This window comes from Pyxicephalus adspersus, chromosome 5, assembly GCF_032062135.1.
Source record: "Pyxicephalus adspersus chromosome 5, UCB_Pads_2.0, whole genome shotgun sequence".
NCBI lineage: Eukaryota > Metazoa > Chordata > Amphibia > Anura > Pyxicephalidae > Pyxicephalus > Pyxicephalus adspersus.
Genome location: NC_092862.1, coordinates 82,223,802 through 82,242,028, shown reverse-complemented (window position 1 = coordinate 82,242,028; position 18,227 = coordinate 82,223,802). Strand labels below are relative to the sequence as shown.

The 18,227-nt window shown below is 37.9% G+C and overlaps 1 protein-coding gene across 1 annotated transcript in view; it reads right to left on the bottom strand.

The window, feature by feature from the left end:
• Positions 1-18,227, bottom strand: part of LOC140332066 (uncharacterized) — a 98,204-nt gene that overhangs the window by 646 nt on the left and 79,331 nt on the right. The window contains exons 9-11 of the mRNA XM_072413366.1: positions 13,715-13,846; positions 6,863-6,975; positions 4,671-4,826 (exon numbers count right to left, since the gene is read on the bottom strand). Of these exons, the coding sequence (XP_072269467.1) occupies positions 4,671-4,826; positions 6,863-6,975; positions 13,715-13,846 (401 nt within the window). The remainder of the gene's footprint in view (positions 1-4,670; positions 4,827-6,862; positions 6,976-13,714; positions 13,847-18,227) is intronic.

Genomic DNA, 18,227 nt, shown 5'->3' with positions numbered 1-18,227 from the left:
GGGTGTTTGGGAATGTCATAATGAAGAAATTAGTTTGGATAGATTAGGAGCCTTTTTGGTGGTACAGCAAAAAGTGCAAAATAGCTATGAAGTACAGGCAAGTTTCTGTCTTAATTGACAGTACCTGCTTTGCTAACTGCATTTTTAAAAATACATCCCCAAACCTCCAAGTAAAACTGTGCTTCAATGTTGCTTGTAGACATCTGTTCACTAGCCTATTAATATTGATTAATCTAAAACAGTGTTTTTATTGCAAAAGAACATTTTTCGATTACAGCAAGACTACTGATAAAACTCTAAATTGTAGGCAGATGTACCAACATAGATGCCATAAAGTTCCAACTAGAACAACACTTTGCACATTTCTCACATGCAGCACTTAGTCTCCATGGTCAACCACGGTGTGCTTAGTATCAATCTAGCTGGTTTGCTTGTGCTTCTGCAGAAGCATAAACCAACAAAGTCAGGTTCAGGACACTATTACATCCTAGATAAGTACAATGCAAAAGCTTAGGCAATTTATTAGCTCAAATATTTGTCCTAGAAAAGCAATTTTTTGGCGCCCTTAAGTAGAAAAAAACGTTTTTAAAATTCCAAAATTTCCTGCAAAAAGTAAAGTAACAACTTTTAAAATGTCTTTAAAAAGCAAACTATTTTTCTGGCAAATACTGTTCTGGTAGACTAATAGATGGATGCTAAAGGAAATATATGGTGTTAATGAATAAATTTGTTGGCAGGCTGACCCAAAGCAGTAACCTGAAACTACTTGATGTGTAGAGGGAAAACAAGTCAAGAAGGCATAAAAACTTAAAAAGGTTGTGGTTCATTTGCCCAGGTTTGTGTATATTTAACACTCAATTGCAGAAATGCAATTAGGATATGTATACTCAAGGAGTATGTGTCCACAAAGAAAAAACTTTTTACAACTTATATGAGCAAAGAAGTAGACCGCACATGAAAACTTATTGGAATGTTTATTAAACAAACTATGAACAAATTAAATCTAGTTGTCAAGACAACCATGCAGGTTGTGTGACATGTTAAGTATAAAAAGTGTTAATGCAATTTTCCTACCAACTACCCCCACCAGTGGGATTAGGTTCTGGTCATGTGATTTCTCAGGTCCTCTTGCTCCAGTAATTCTAGAAGATCTAGAATGCTGCAACCACAAAGACTTGGTGCCACTGTCTATAGCAATCCCCTGTGAGTTTTGATTAGTGTTATGACACGCTTCCAGAAGTGGGCACATGAAAGCCTGGGTTCAAAGGAAGTAGTCTGAATAATACTGGACTACAAAACAGGGCAATTCAGAGAAGGAGCTGCGCTCTGTGGGAGCTAAATGGTCTGTGTATAAGCCTCAATTTTGCCCCCTGTAAGTCAGCAGACCTAATATATTATACACTCATATATTATTTGCAAGTCAAGCAGCAAAAAAAAAGGTGGACAAAAATCACTCACCACTCTGTAGTTTGCAGAACATTCTTCTGAATGCAGTCCTTGCAGGTCTAAGTTGGACTGAGGAAGATGTAAAGAACACTATACCTTAAGCTTGCTTGGGCAGATGCAGGATACAATTGCTCTGTTCTTCTAGAAATCTCCTATTTTCTCTAGTGGCCAGTGATAAAGGTTTTGACAGGTCAGCTCTCTTCCTAATAACTAGGGTCTAAACTGGTGCCCAACCATACAGTTCCTAACTCTATAGAGTTCAGCTAAGAATAATTAAAGAATGCACAGTTCTGGCTGGGCATCTCTTTCAAGAACCACAGCAGTACTCTATTTTGTAGATGCTGAATACTTCCCACTATTGATCCAAAGGCAGAGCTTTCTAATCAGCAGTGCACATTTGGCTTTCCTGATAGCAAAGTTATAGGTCTGACTCCATAAGGGACAGGCTAAACCCTTGACCAATTTTTTTCGGAAAGCGCTGTAGGGCAACATAGCAGGCTTCCAGAAAGCAAAAAGTTGCTTTTGGCCATGAGGTTGCAGGTTTCACCCACAACTGCAATAGCGTGCAATAGGGTTATCTCCAATTCAACTCGTTGCTCCCAGTTTGCTAGCTGGGAACAGCCAACCATGGGGTGTTGTGTGGTGCCCTAAGGGTCCTATTCTCCAGCTGCTGGCATAGGATAGGTATTTATATCCTTGTAGCTTTGGAAAGAAAGGGACCCAAGACATTTAACAGGAACTAAATGCAATATACAGACTCTCACTCTTTGCAAATCATCAGCTTTAGGATCAGTTGCTCGCAAAAGGGAGCACCTCCACATCACGAAAGAAATTGAAAGGAGGGAAAAAAAAAAAAGCAGTGGCCAGACTCAATGAAAAATCTAAACATTTTGCTTCTTTTTTTTATATAGACACTGCCAAGGATCCACCTCTATTATAAAGCCCCAAGGCATCAGAGAAAGGGAGACATGTGTAAACTATGGACTCCATGACAACATGAATGCATTCTGTTCAGAGATGTTATTTTATTTCAAGTGCTGACACCCTTTCTGAAGACCATGAACTTCAACTGGATGTGCAACAATATAAAGGTGTATAATAAAGTAAACGTTCAATAAGAAAAACTTAAAAGTAGATATACTTCGTTTTTGCTCAGAACAAGTATCCAAATGGTAATGATGGTATACTTGTATTGAGTAAAACTATTTGTATGTTTTAAAAAAAATTGTGGTAATAAAGTTATTGTAGTAAAAATAGTAGATTTTTACCTCTAGCCTTCAGTTATTTACTAAAATATAATGGCAATTTGAGAGAAAAAACATGTATTGATAGTTGTGATTTTAAAATCTCTTATCCAGCACTGTTATACGCTATCAAAATTCTAAGAACTCTCCCAAACACTTCTTTGTAGTGCTGACAATACAGTTCTTCTCCGGACATTCCTTTTTTTATCTGGTTTATCCAGGCTCATTGGGCTTCCTTGGAGCTTGGGACGAAAACATTTACTTTAGGATTGTGAGCTGGCTGCACATACCATGTTTGGGTACCCCTATGCATGCCAGAGTAAAAAGAATCTTTCTAGGGTCACCATTTAAAGTAAATTCCAAATTGATGAATAGGTTTTGATTGCCCCCTGTTGGGACATCTCTCCGGGGCAAGAGTGGAAACCTAAATCACAGTGAAGTAGAGATAAACCTCCTCCAAATCCAAAACCCTGAGGAGAAAAAATGACCCATCACAGCTTCCCAGTTTCATCGCATTATTCCAGTGAAGCTAGAGAAAGGTCTGCTGCACACCGCATCAGAACAAAGTTTTAGAGACAAAAATGAATGTAAAATTTCACCTGATTTTCTTTTTGTCCAGGAGCTATAGAGAAGCTGACTCACTAAAGGGCTTTGGTGTGGTAATGTGACTCTTACATTGGAATGGTGTCCCTGCAGCGATTTACTCTCACTTTTTGGCCTTGGTAGAGACCATAATAAAATACAATATTTTTTTAAATTCTTCCAATTTGTGAATCAATTCTGATGCCCATTGACTAAAAGGTTCTTACTTTGGAGAGCTCTCTCCCTGCAATCATACACTAGCAAATGTTCCCTATTGTAGGGTAAAAAATTGTTTTTTTTGTTAACATACACTTTTTTGTTAACCTACATCTAGATGTAAACAGAGCATAAAGATGGTTTGGGACTGGTTCCATACTCAGAAAATTGGATATACTGTTTTTAGGGATTACAGCAATTAAAGATTAAAAAAAAAAAAAAATCTGAAGATGGATTTTGACCTTTGCAACTGAAATGGGTCGGACTCTAAATGTTACCATTCCCAACAACGCTACCAACACTATCACTAAGGTGGTCATTGAGAAAGTATCTCAAACAGGGACCTAATGGCAGTTTGCAGGATGGAGAAAGGCTACAACTTTGGGGTTTTTAATTGTGTACCCATCAGTGATTTTACATTACCTACCTCCACATAACAAAATCGTCACTGCACACAAAAGATCCTTAGTTTCCCAATATAAATACTTTTCTTGTCTCTGCCTCTCCCGTATTCTGTCACCCCATTGTTTCTTCAAAAGAAAGTGCAACCATTTTGACCAAAAGGGAGGTGAAACAAGCCAATACAGGTAAATCAGATCTTAGGTTTTTTATTTATTTTATTTTTACTGTTAAGAGAATCTTCCAGTACCCAGACTATTTCGACAGAGTCAAGACAGCTACAAAATTAAAAAAACAGAATTAATACCCATCTACCTAGACGTAAGCTAAGATTTAATCTAAATTGAAGAGCTCTTCTTTACAAAAACACATTCTTGACACACTTTGGTGTTAGGAAAAAGTCTGGTGGTACTAGCTACTTTTCCTATGTCCACCAAATTATTTTCACTTTCTCTACCTGCTAGGCACACAACAGTAGCATGGTATTTTGGAAGGGATTACGGGAGCAGACACAGAAGTGATGCTGGAAGCAAAGAAGAGAACCTGTATCATAGCCTGTAAAGCAGAAGTACAAAGGGGGGGGGGGGGGGGGCAACTAACCTGGATGCCCAAGGCTTTGGGTAGCTGACCTGTTTTCTTTGCTTAAATAAATCAAAGCATGGTAATAAAAAACATGTCACATGCGTAACAAAAAAAAAGTACATGTTACTTGTCAAGAGTTCATCAATACAAGTTATGCTGTACTGGCACTGACCTTAATAGTTAAAACATTAATAGTCTTACCTTGTAATACGGAGTTCTTGGCTTGGTTTGGCTCTTCATTGCAGAACAAACAGAAGAATAGAGGAAAACTGATTTCACAGCTGGAGACCCACTACCAGCTTGCCTGCAGGGCGATGGATTTATACTAATAGGCGTGCCATTGACGGTGTAACCAACCTGGAAATGAAAAAAAAAAAAGCGGGGTGAATATCACATTTATAATGGAAGACTGAATATCAATATTTCTAAACACAAAAAGTAAAATAAAGAGGCTTCAGAAAAACCATTCTGACCAATTATATTCTTTCCTAAAGTGGAACTGAACTTTCTCTTGGCTACGTCACCTGATCTCAAGTGCAAGATCAGGTGATGTGGCCTGCTGTAATTTGGAAAATTTGTCTGTTGATATGTCACTGAGCTGTGTGAGAATTTTGTGACAGTACTACCTGTGATCAGTTGCAATAACTGTGGCCCCTTTGTCCGCTATTGAATCCCTAAGTGCCCTAAAAATGTCACAATACATCCCTGGGTCACATCAAATACCTAATAAATGTTATGGCTTAAGAGTTGGTAATTTGCTCTCCTCTAAGCTATAGTGCCTTAAAAATTATACGCCAATATACAGAGACTTTCAGTGAAGCAACAAATGGACAGTCATGAATAAGAGAGCCACAAGCAGGTAAAACAAAATACAAGCAAAAAAATGTGCAATAGGGACAATAAATGAGAGCAAATCCGCAATGGTGTCTGAACAACCAACACTAAAACGTTACGGCACCCCTGAAGAAGCCTAAATTAGGCGAAACGCCTTGGGTAACTTACCTACGCTTGCGACACCATTGTCAGTATATGTGATATAATTTTCATTATGTTGTGTATTCCTGCTAGTAGTTCATTGTCTAGTGCTCCTACAGGGCCGAAATGATAATGATCTGGATCTGTTTCCAGTGGTTTCCAATTACTCATGTGTTATGTATTATGAGAAGTTATCAATAATACAGAAAATATATGTTGTTGCCAAAAAAAGAAACCTTCTTTCTGCATTATTCCTATCTTTGACTTTATCCAGGGTTGGCAAATAGGCTCCTCTCCTTTAGGGCCTGCATATACATTTATTCCCACCAGATAAAAACACTAATACTTTAGTTTCATTTACACTGTATACAAACTTCATGTTGGGGTAACCATTGAAATGTTTATATTAATGGCCACTGTCTGTACCCATCACTTAAACCTACCATTTTGGGGGGTTGACAAGCCTTGGAGAAACCCTTTCCCCATATGAAAAAATGTAAAGGGAAACTGTGGGGAAACATGGTTTAAACCAGTTTCAGCACACAAACCATAAAATCTCTCTCCTATTTTTCACAGGTGCTTACATAAACAGGTAAGGTTATTTCTCCATACACCCTTGATGTATAACCAGTAATGTAAAGGGTAGTGTTATTAGAGGACTTCACTGACCATCATGGGGGGAATCTTACTAATGGTTGGATTTACTGTAGAGTTTTGCGAGAAGCTCCAATGCATATGTCTAACCTTTGTCTCACATTCATCATCTCTACAAACACTCCATATATGATATGTAATCCATTAAACTCATTTTAGTAATAAGCCATGCCTTTTACATGTCCACATATTTCTGTTGATTCACCCTCTACCAGGCTAGAAGACCCAAAGGAGAAAGGGCCTGACTACCAGGTCATGATCTATATATAATTTAGCCTAAAGAATCTGACTGACTGATCACAGATTGATCAAATACTACACTAAAAATACTAAAGAAAAGAGGAAAACAAAGGATATTGTGGTTTTCCAAGCAGAGATTTGGAATAGTGGAGCTGTAAATTGCAAACCCTACATTTCTGGGTTTGCTGGCAACTTTTTTATGAAGGTACATGTTTTTAGGCTGCCATCCTTATGCTGCCCCCCCCCCCCCACTTAGCACAGGACCGATCTGAAACCAGCATGTGTAGGTAAGCTTTGACATACTAGTTATTCATATGATTCCACACTGTATGAAATTCTTCAAATTCAAAGAAATGAACTGCAAGAAAGGGTAAGAATTCAAGGTCCATATCTGACTGAGGTACGAAAAAAACGAAATACAAAAAAACCCCACTGGGCTAAAATGTCTGACAACAAAGTAATCACTTTAATTTAAAGGAACATAAAAGACTACACTACAGACAACAAATATACAACAAACTTACTGCATTGCTGCCTGACAGGGATAATGAACAGCCACTTGAATTATTAGATAAGTTCTGTATGCTACACCTAGTGGATTTGATTGATGAAGACAGCCCTTCTTTCTCCCGATTATCTGCAAGAGATACATATATATAAAAAAAAAAAAAAAAAAAAAAAAAAAAAATAAACCTACATCTGAGCCATCATTAGCCATCTGAAGATACATGTTTTGGTTAAGGTTTTTTATTTTTTGAATGAATATCACAATGAATGTCACAAGCTCCTTGCATACTGATAATTAATAACAAAAACCGACTGCTTTCTGTATGCAGCAGCCTAATTGCCATGCTCCAACACTTCTTCACATTTAGGTGAGGCATACAACTATCACACGTAAGCAGAAAAAAATTAAAATGGACTTTTGCTGCTTTCTCTTTTGCCTATTAGAAGAGTTGCCAATGCTGACATGTAGATCAAGGTACAAAATTACAAAGTTGCAAATGCTATATTGATCCCTGTGTTAATTATTATGCCTGATAAAAAGCAAAAGGTGTCTCAAGCACTAGGAAAACCTATAAACATATGTTTGTTCTAGGTTATTGACTTGGCAGATGGTAATTTAAGGTCTTTTTATATAGTGCCTTTAATCCAAGTGATCAAGCTTTTACGTACTCACATTGTGAAAACGGATTTAACAATAGAAAAGCAAGGTAGTATATAATATTTGAGCAGGGTTTTCTATAATAAAAGAGGATCACTGAAATCACAAATCTAAGCTCGATGGCCAAGCTATTCAAATTGAAAACTTTTGACATACATTGTAACCTGAGATAAAAAGTGATACAAAAACAGTCAATAGAAACCCAATTATCCAAATGAAGGATGTATTAAAAAAAAAACAAAATGAAAATCAAAAGTAGTTGTCTGGGCCCCCAATACCTCAACACGCACCTGACATGCTTCTGTAAAAACAGGGCATAGCTTTATGCGAAAAGTGAGTTTCCGGTTATGCCAAATTTTAAGTTTAATTGAATTATATTGATGAAAAGGTCTTTTAATTGGGGAATTGAGTCCTTGAACATTAGAGATAGATTGGAGAGAAGTTTTGATACAATACTAGGTACTGTTGTCATAGTTCAGCAATAAGGAAGTTTATCCCTAATGACCAGAAGGTCAGGCTGGGAAAGGCTGGGATAGAATTGGGGATGGATGGGGCAAGGGAAAAACCAATGGGAAACACAAGTTCACAAACATGTAGAGATATAACATTTGTTGACCTGAGGCTCTGGGAATGAATCCCCACCATCCGGGTCACCTCCCAAACCTGAATCAAGGATTCGGTGAGCTCTTGGACAGTCTGTGGTACCAATACACAGTCTTCAACAGGGTCTTAGATTTAGTTCAAGGGAACATGGCCAGCCAATGGCAACAATGCCTTCGTCATCCAGGAATTGCCTACACACATTGGTCATAAAAGGTCAGACACCGTCCCAACTAACATTAATATGGGTACCATTCTCTACCAGGTGAAGGTCTGTGCAGCCATCTGAGTATATGCCCAACCAGACCATTACTGGTGCACATGTGCTCTGTGTGAACCTCATCTGTAGAGAGGGGCACTAATGCCACCTGCCAATGTTTGTTTTTTATTGCAAATGTCAACTGAGCTACGTAGTGCTGAGTTGTAAGAACAGGCTGCGCTACATATCATGCTAATATGCCACCATCATGGTATTTGTATCTAACAGCTGCGTCAGAAGTATGCATAAAAGTGACCCACTGGAGGTCACCTTGTAGGGTTCTGGCATTGCTCCTTCACGTCCTCCTCAAAAACAGATACTAGTCCTGCTACTGGGTTGTTGCCTTTTTAAGGCCCAATCTAGCTCTACAAGTATAAAGCTCCTCCATATGCTTAGGATTGTGCTGGTTGACACAGCAAACTTTTTTTGGTACTGTACAGTACCAGTAGTGACAAGGCTCTAGCGCAAAAAAAAAAAAAAAAGGAAAGAAAGAAAGAAAAGAAAAAAGGAGGAAGAAGAAAGAAAAAGATCTTACTACAAAGATGCTACCGTTGTCAACAGTTTCGGGCCATGCTCTCCCAGACTCAATACATGTCTATAAAGAATACAAAAAGCATCCTCTATCTAAACATATTTAAAACTGGAAATGACATATGCAAAATATCTCCCAGTAATTAAAGTAACCGATCATTCAAAATCAATACTAATTTATATTCTTTCATTATTAAACTGCGAGAGATATGATCTTTTTTCCTCTTTTCAACAAGAAAAGAACCAATATCACTCTGCACCAAAAGTTCCAACTGGTGCATAATACATAGTCTGTAAGTGCACAATTAGGCATGTTTCTCTTGATAATGATTTTTTACCAGCATATCACCAAAAAGCTAATTTATTCCAGTGTTTGAGCAATGAGCAATTTGTGACTCAGGTAAATCTAAGCCAAAATGATTTTTTTTTTTTTACTAGCACTGGCCAGCAATTTATAAGGCATTCTTCCCGCTAATATACTTTAAGCTGTGGATAGGGTATTTATAGAAAAGCTTTCCTGAAGACTTAAAAGTTAATTTCAGGGCTCCCCTATGTTAAAAAGGTTAATAAAAGCTAATTTAATCAGTCCCTATAAACTGAGTACCACTAGGGCAACAGCAGCTCTGAACTAGACACTGATGTAATGGAAGGGGTTCCTTCAAAGGCTTGGGGGTATGGCAACTAGGGATGTCCAACATTATTCAAAGGAGCCCTTTTATCTTTATGCTTTCTAGGACCACATTATCAAACATCCATATACTTAACATTCTAAAGAAATTAAGTGATAAAAGGATCCATCTACTCCAGGCAGAAAAGAAATGAAGAAATGTAGAAAAGATGTTTGAATATATCCTCTATTAGAACTGTTATCTCCCTGTCCTGTCAGAAGAACAGGACACCGTGCACCAATTTTGATAGATGTCATGGATATGACACCTAAAGGTGATGCCTATTTATGGTAATTCCCCTCCTATTTATTTAAGGAACCGGAGTTCCGGGCAGAAGAAATACAAGCTGCGTGGAATGATTTTAAGATAAATAATGCGGAACATACATCTGAGCCGGTTTTATATTGGGAAGCGAATAAGGTATATATAAGAGGAAGAATCATGGCATATATGGCAAGGCAGAAGAAATTGACAGATGATAAATATTTTAAAGGTTTAGAAAATGTACGATAAATTCAGAAAAAATTAACTTACAAAACTGCCAAGGAATGGCATGAAGCGAAAAGGGAGTTTGATAATTGGTGAGGAAGATATGAACAGTTAAAACAAAAGATGATAGATTTTAAATTCCATAGATTTGGTAAAAAAATCAGGTAAAATGTTGGCGAACTTAATTCGTCCCCCTTTTTAACCAATACAAATAGCTGCTTTGGTATACAATGGAGGGCAGAGTGACTTCCCACTCAGAGGAGATAAACTCCTCCTTTGCCACATTTTACCAACAGTTGTATAAAGAAACACCTATAGATGATAAATTGGCAGAGGTTTTGGAAACCTAGGTTGTCGGAAATTCAGAGGGAAATGTTAAGTTGATCGATAACGTTAATGGAAATACGATCAACAATATCTGGTTTAACAAATGGGAAGTCACCCGGCCCAGACGGATATACAGAATTCTATAAAATGTTAAAGGATGACTGTTCCCCAGTTCTGTATGAGCTCTATATTAATTTGTGGAAAATGGGGGCAATTTTTTCCACACGGGTAAAGAAGCCTAGATTAAAATACTGCCAAAAAAGGATAGAAATTCAGTGTATATGGAATCATATAGGCCGATTTCACTGATAAATGTGGATGCGAAAATTTTGTCAAAAATAATGGCTGACAGGTTAGTCTCTATATTACCACAGTTGATATCTCCTTCCCAAGTGGGATTTGTGTGGGGACGTTCAGCAGTGAAAAATATCTGGAAAGTACTGGCGGTTCTAGAAACTTATAAAATACAGCCAGATAACGATATTGCAATTTTGGGGATCGATGCCGAAAAAGCATTCGATAACGTGAGTATACAATGCCTGTTTAAAATCTTGCAAAAAAATGGCTTTAGCGGTGCATATTTGCAATTGATACAAAATATGTACTTTTCACCTAAAGCTCAAATACATACACCAGGATATATATCTGACACTTTCGATATCCAAAAGGGAACACGGCAGGGTTGTCCATTGTCACCTTTGCTTTTCAATTTGGCTTTAGAACCTTTAGTATGTACGATTGAGATGACACCTAAATTCTATGAAATAAAAGCTGCATATTTTGCAGATGATATTGTGTTTACGGCCAAACCAGTCACTGATATAGTCTATGTTCAAGAATTGTCCCAGATATTCAGTAAAATCTCAGGTCTGAAGATTAATGTCGAAAAAAGTGAAATACTACCATTAACATAGAATACCAAAATAAACTGGGATATAAATACTCCCTTAGCAATAGCAAAGTCAAATATATAACGTATCTTGGAATTAAAATTGCAAAAGTCCATCTTCTTTACACCATCTAAACTACCCTCTTCTAATACAGAAAATTCTGAAAATAAAGAAATAGATCTGTGGGACAGGTTAGCACTATCATTGTTTGGCAGATGTCATTTAGAAAAATGGTCTCTTTTGCGAAATTGCTCTATCCTATGCAAACAATACCTCCGTTATTAGGACATTAAGATATACAAATGCTAGATAGGGCATTTAATAGGTTCCTTTTGGCAAGGTAAGAGCTAGAATATCGTTATCCAAATTGAGATTACCCAAAGAGGGTGGGGTTAACATAAGACATAGGATTTTATACCTTGGCGTGTCTTACACGCCATGTAGTTGACTGGTTAATGAATACATCTAGACATTCCAATGTAGATTTAGAAATGAATATGGTGTCACCATGGGATTTAAAGGCCTTACTACATTGCAATGTAACTAAATTGCCAGACCATTTGAAACATAATTTGTTAAAGACACAATACTTACAAGCCAAAAAGTTAGGCGTAAAATGAGGATACCAACAGGTGTGTCCAGATATCTCCCTATTAGTGGAGATCCAAATTTTAAATCTGGACACATGTGTAGGGTATTTCAAATATGGAAACAGAAAGGGTTATAATATTGGCAAGATCTATTAGATGCTGAAATGGACTGTGTGTGCCCCCCAAGTTCTTAAAGAGAAATATAATTTGCTAGCCGGGTCAACCCATGCATTATATTACTTGCAAGCTGTATCTTATTATAGAACATCGATAAGGCCATATTCCCATGTAAATCCAACGCAGAGAAGTGGTTTTGAGAACTTTATCTCCTCTATCAATATCAAATTTTTATCAAACTTATCAAGGAAATTGATCAAGGAAAGATTTTTCGAACGTAGAATTAGTAGATGAAATTCTACAAGGTTACCTGACAGTATGGAAGTAGATGATTTATGAAAATTGGAGAGAGACTCAATTTAAAATAATGCATGGAGCATATAAAGTTATTAGGAAAAAGGAACAAGATGGGTTGGGAAGAAACCTGTCTATATGCCCAAAATGTAGTGAGACACATGCTACATTGATGCACTAGTTATGGAACTGTCCAGTTATCAAAACATTTTGGGAAGAAGTAAAAACATTTGTAAATGAAATCATGAATCATTAGTGATAGATTCTATTTTGGGTGTATTTGGGTATTGGAAACAGGTATGTTCACCTACTGAGGGTATAAAATATAAGGGCTGGATCACTATATGTTTATTGGTTGCCAGGAGGGTTATTCATCCAGGAGCACCCACTTTGCAAGGAGTAATCACAATGTTGAAAAGTTTTTGATAGAGAAAAATCTGAAGCAGAAGGAGCAGATGATGCACAAATCACTGGTTTTTTAAGGTGTGTGATAAGTTAATAGAGAAAGTATTAAATGTTCAAGAAAGAAGAATTATATATATTAGGTTTAAATATTCAACTTGGTGTGTCACACAGACCGTCTTAAAATGAATACTTGGTAATCAATGTTTAGTTTTATTTTTATGGGTGTTAATTAGAAAAACACAATATAATAAAAGTTTTTGGGCAATCGTCTAGTTGAATTAATATTATATCTAAAAAGAAACGTAAAACTGGATGCAATATTCGTTTTTTTCGAAAAAGAAACATAAATGGTAATGTTAACTTCGCAAATTTGGATCTGGAAATTGAAACATAATGTATGTTTATTTTGTAATGTTTTTCTAAATAAAAAAATTATTATATTTAAAAAAAAAAAAAAAAAGTGTTTCCTAGTGTTGGGGAGGTACAATTTTCCCCATGGCATGCTTGAGTACATTATCCTCCAGGATTGCACTTCTCACATTTCTCACCCTTCTCAAGGTAATATCTATGTAAAAATTAGTTGAGCTGTACTTCAAGAAGCTTGCACTAAAACTTGCTTGCAGTCTATTGTGCCCTCTAGTGCCAGTATCCTTTAGCCCAGCGCAGAGGAAGCACCAGGTGGCGCCATCTTCTTCGTAGGTATCCTGATCTCGCAATGCACAGCTGCAAGATCGAGTGATGTAGAAAAAGATTGCCATTTTCTACCATTAAAGAAAGGGCTCATTCTGCTCAAGCCTGAGGTAGTTAAAGGCCCAAGCCTCATTAGCTACTACTACAGTCCAAGGACTTAGTTACCCCTAAGACTTAAAAGTTGAATGAAGGAAGCAAAGCAATACCATAAAAGACAAGGTACATGCATTTCTTTTTTATCTGTAGCAATCAATTTTAATGTATCAACTTACAACTCAAAATTGCTGTAGTAAAGCTTTATAACCCAAGGTGTGTATGCCATATTCATTTACACATATGAAATGTACTCACCACAATACTCAGATGAATCTGTTTTGCTCCCCCATTTTTTCTTAATCCACTCTCTATATTCAAGAACCTCTTGAGTAATGCAGATTATTCTTCCCAACATGCTGGAATAAAGTATGGTATATGGTTTCAGGACTTTATGAAACACACCTTTATCCCATTAAGTTGCAAAAAACATCAACATTCAGTCTACAAATAAAGACACATTTTGTATATTCATTCAACTAACTACTTCAAGATAAATTACTACATTACATAGTAGGTTACGCTGAAAAATGACATAAGGCCATCAAGTTAAACCACTAGGGAAATGAACATATCCCAGACATAAAACCCTATAAGACATAGTTGGTCCAGAGGAAGGAAAAAAACAACCCTGGCACAATTTGCTGTCTGGGGAAAAAAAATTCCTTCCCGATTCCATTATGCAATAAGGTGTTCCCTGGATAAATAGTCTCTTATCTTTACTTTAAAGCCTTAATACCCAGTTTTAATCTGTGCTTCTACAAAAGCATCCAGCTTTTTCTTAAAGTAATCTTTAGTAGTTGCTGAAAATACTTCCTGGGGGAGCCGATTCCACATTTTCACAGACCTTACAGTTAAGAATCACCTCCTTATCCGGAGCTTAAACGTCTTTTCCTCCAGATGCAAAGAGTGCCCTCTTGTTCTTTGTAATGATCTCAAAGTGAATATTTGGGAAGAGAGTTTTTATGGATATACTCTATATATGGACCATGTATATATTTATACAGGGTGATCATATCCCCCCTTAAACATTTCTCAAGGGAGAATAGATTCAGATCAGCTAATCTCCCCTCATAGCTGAGCTCCTCTATTCGTTTTATTAATTTACATGTCCCTCTCTGCACTCTCTCCAATTCAACAATGTCCTTTTTGTGAACTTGTGCCCAAAACTGAACTGCATATTCCAGATATGGTCTGACCAATGCTTTGTACGGGGGCAGGATTATGTCTATTCCTCTTTTTATACACTAAAGTACTTTAGATATTGCAGCTTGGCACTGCATGCTGTTAAGTCTATGATCTACCAGAACCCCCAGATCCTTTTCCGTTTCAGACTCCCCCAAAATGTATTCCCCCTAGACAGAATGAAGCATGCATGTTGTTAGCCTCCAAGTGCATAATTTTACATTTATCTGTACTAAATGTCATTTGCCACTTGGCTGCCCAATCAAACAGTACATCCAGGTCTCCTTGTAGATTATAGACATCATGTAAGGACCATTATTGTTCGGTGTCACCTGCAAACACATAAATTGTACTTTTAATCCCAAACTCTATATAATTTACAAAGATGTTGAACAGTAAAAGGTCCTAACACTGAACCTTAGTACACCCTTGATAATCTTAGACCAACCAGAGTATGAATAATCACTACTCTCTGGATGCGGTCTTTAAGCCAGTTCTCTATACATTTACAGATTGACTTTTCAAAATTATTGACCCTAACTTTGCATATTAACTGTCTGTGCGGTACTGTGTCAAATGCTTTAGCAAAGTCCAAGTACACTATATAAACAGCTACTCCACTACTACTGTCAACTTGTTTACTTCCTCATAAAAAGATAGTAAATTTGTTTGACAACTTCAGTCTTTCTTGAAGCCATGCTGACTATCACTTATAATATTATTTTCCAGCAGAAACTTCCTTATGTGGTTCTTTATAAAACTCTCTAGGACCTTTCTAACTATGGATGTTAAACTAACTGGACTGTAGTTGCCTGGTAAATGATTTTGCTCCCTTTTTAAGATAGGAACCTCACTGGCCTTACGCCAATCCATCGGTACCATGCCAGTGACTAAAAATTCACTAAAAATTAGAAATAATGGCTTTAAAATAATGGAGTTTAGCTCTTTGGATTACATCTATGTACCCTCATCGGGTCCCGGTGCTTTGTCAACCTTAATTTTACCCAACTGTTTCTGAATCATATCAATTTTAAACCATCGTGACTCATTTAACCTCCTGAGCGGTTCATTTCTGTCCGGATTTATAGTTCTAAAAGCGGTACATTGTTTTCTTAAACAACTCACCAGAAGATGTCCAAACAAGAATCTGAGTATAATAAGGTTTGAAACATGAAATCATGTCAAAATATTAAATTAAATAATAAACTTGAAATAAAAAACACAAAAATCAGATGTTTATCTGATCATCTAATCATTTATGTCATAAACTAATAAACATCCTGGGTGGTATATAAGTAAACATCCTGGGCTGGTATATAAAACAAGGGACATGACAGAGTGCAATATCACAATCTGGGCAGTAGTTTGAGGTTTCTTTTCTAACTTTATTCCCAGGGTCATCCTGCTTAGCGCAACACACCACGCACATCCTCATTGGCGCTTCCTTTCTTGTGGTTGGTGGTACAGGCTCCATGAAGTGACGACCAGTCAGCGTTCCAGTTTTGGCGTTTCAAACATATGGCCTCACAAACCTTCCAGATAAAACCAGGGTGAGGTACAGGCCTTTCATTCTTTTGTTTGAAATAATGTAGGCATCCCACAGACATTGTTCCACAAGATGTTCAAAGATTTTTTGTAATACTTTCTCTGTTGCTTTCTAACAGCCGGATAGAAAGTCATCACCTGGTCAGCTCTGTCAAACACCTCCCATGGTGCTATTGTAATCCAGAACAACTTGTGGTTTGAGGATCTCTTTCCCACCTCTTGCTTTAGTCATAGCAGTGGTGGTGTTATGCACAGTGCTCAAAAGGCAGACATCCTCTGTGTCATGCCATCGCAGGGCAATCATTTTGCCAGGCAACTATTTCCCCAGTATTCAGCTTCTGTTTGGCAAACATGGATGGCATTTCACGCCGGTTAACCCTAACGGTTCCATAAGCATCTGTTTTGTGCTAGCTCAAAAACTCAAATAATGCAGGGGAGCTGTAAAAATTATCTGTAGTAACACAATATCCTTGATTGAGCAATGGCTCAATAAGCGACAGGACTGATGATGTTGCCACTCCATAGCTGCTGAATCTGGGGCTAAATTTTGTGCCTCTCCCAGTGTATATTAGGATGTTACAAATATACCCCGTTGCTGATTGACACAGCATAAACGATTTGACTCCGAACCTGGCTCTCTTGAATGCTATGTATTGTAACCAGTTGAGCCTCCCCTTGTAGGTCATTAGACTTTCCTCTATACTTATTTCCCTTTGTGGCACATAGCTGTCTCTGAAGTTATCCAAGATCATCTGCTAGACCTCCCAAATTTTTTTTAACTTAGGTGCAGGATGAGTGGTCTCATCAAATGTGTCATGATTGGGGAAATGTAGGTACTTTATGATCAGGCCAAAAAAATATTGAGAATTGATTGTGCCAAAAAAGGGGTAGCAATCAGTCTATTTGTGGACCAATACCATTTCTGCAGGGGTTTCCCCACCACTCCCTGGAGAATAATTGGCCACAGGAAAAGCCAAATGTCATTTTCAGTGACAGGTACCCATTTCCTGCTTCTGGAAAACCTTGGTGTATGAGGCAGATAATTGTTGCTCTGTGTACCTGTTGGTTTCCTCAACAATTTTCTAAATGAGTGTCATTTAGAAATAACTCCAGGTACGCCAATGGGTTGTGTTCCACATCTACCTTCAGACCAGGCTCACCACAGTAAATGGGAATCTTGGGGGCACTGGCTGATGCTGACTAATGTCAATCGAGCATCAAGTGCGAATATCACTAACCTCAGTGACAGAATCTTCGCTGTCACTCTGTGTCCCATACAAGTCTCCAGGTGAATCACTGTCGCTTGACTCCAGTAGTAATTCCAACGCTGTCTGCAGGTTGTTCATAAGCAGCTTGACTTGGGACGCCTTTTGGAAGCCATTGCAGAGGTCAGACGTCAGAAGCCAGGCAGAGGTCAGGGCACGTGGCAGGCACAGACATAGTCGGAATCCAGGCAGAGGTCAGGGCAAGCGGAGACGTAATCAAAATCCAGGCAGAGGTCAGGCAGGCAGAGACGTGGTCAAAGGTCAGGCAGGCGGCAGGCAGAGGCGTAAATCAGAATCCAGGCAGAGGTCAGGCAGGCGGCAGGCAGAGAAGTGGCCAAAAGGTCAGACAGAGGTCAGTAATCAAAATGTAATGACAGATAGGCAGGGCACAGTAACACTAACACTCCAACAATCAAAAAGATACTGGCTACTTTGTATTGGATTCAATACAGTTATTTGTATTGAAACCAATACAAATAAGTTTAAATGTCCCGCCACGCTTCAAACACAACAGCCGCATGCATCAACGTCACCAGGAACTGAGTGACTCATCAGATGCAGAAGACGCTGGCCAGAGGAAGAGAGGAGACGCGAGGGACAATGGAGGGCGAAGGCGGATCAGGAAAGGCTGGATTTACTATTGATCTTCGCTGTTTTAGCTACCTCGAGTGTGACGCAGGGTTACCGCTGGGGAGGTTAAAGGCAGTGACATTGCTATTATGAATTTGGACTTGAGCTCTGCCATTTTCCTTTGTGTACACAGAGCTATAAAAAAA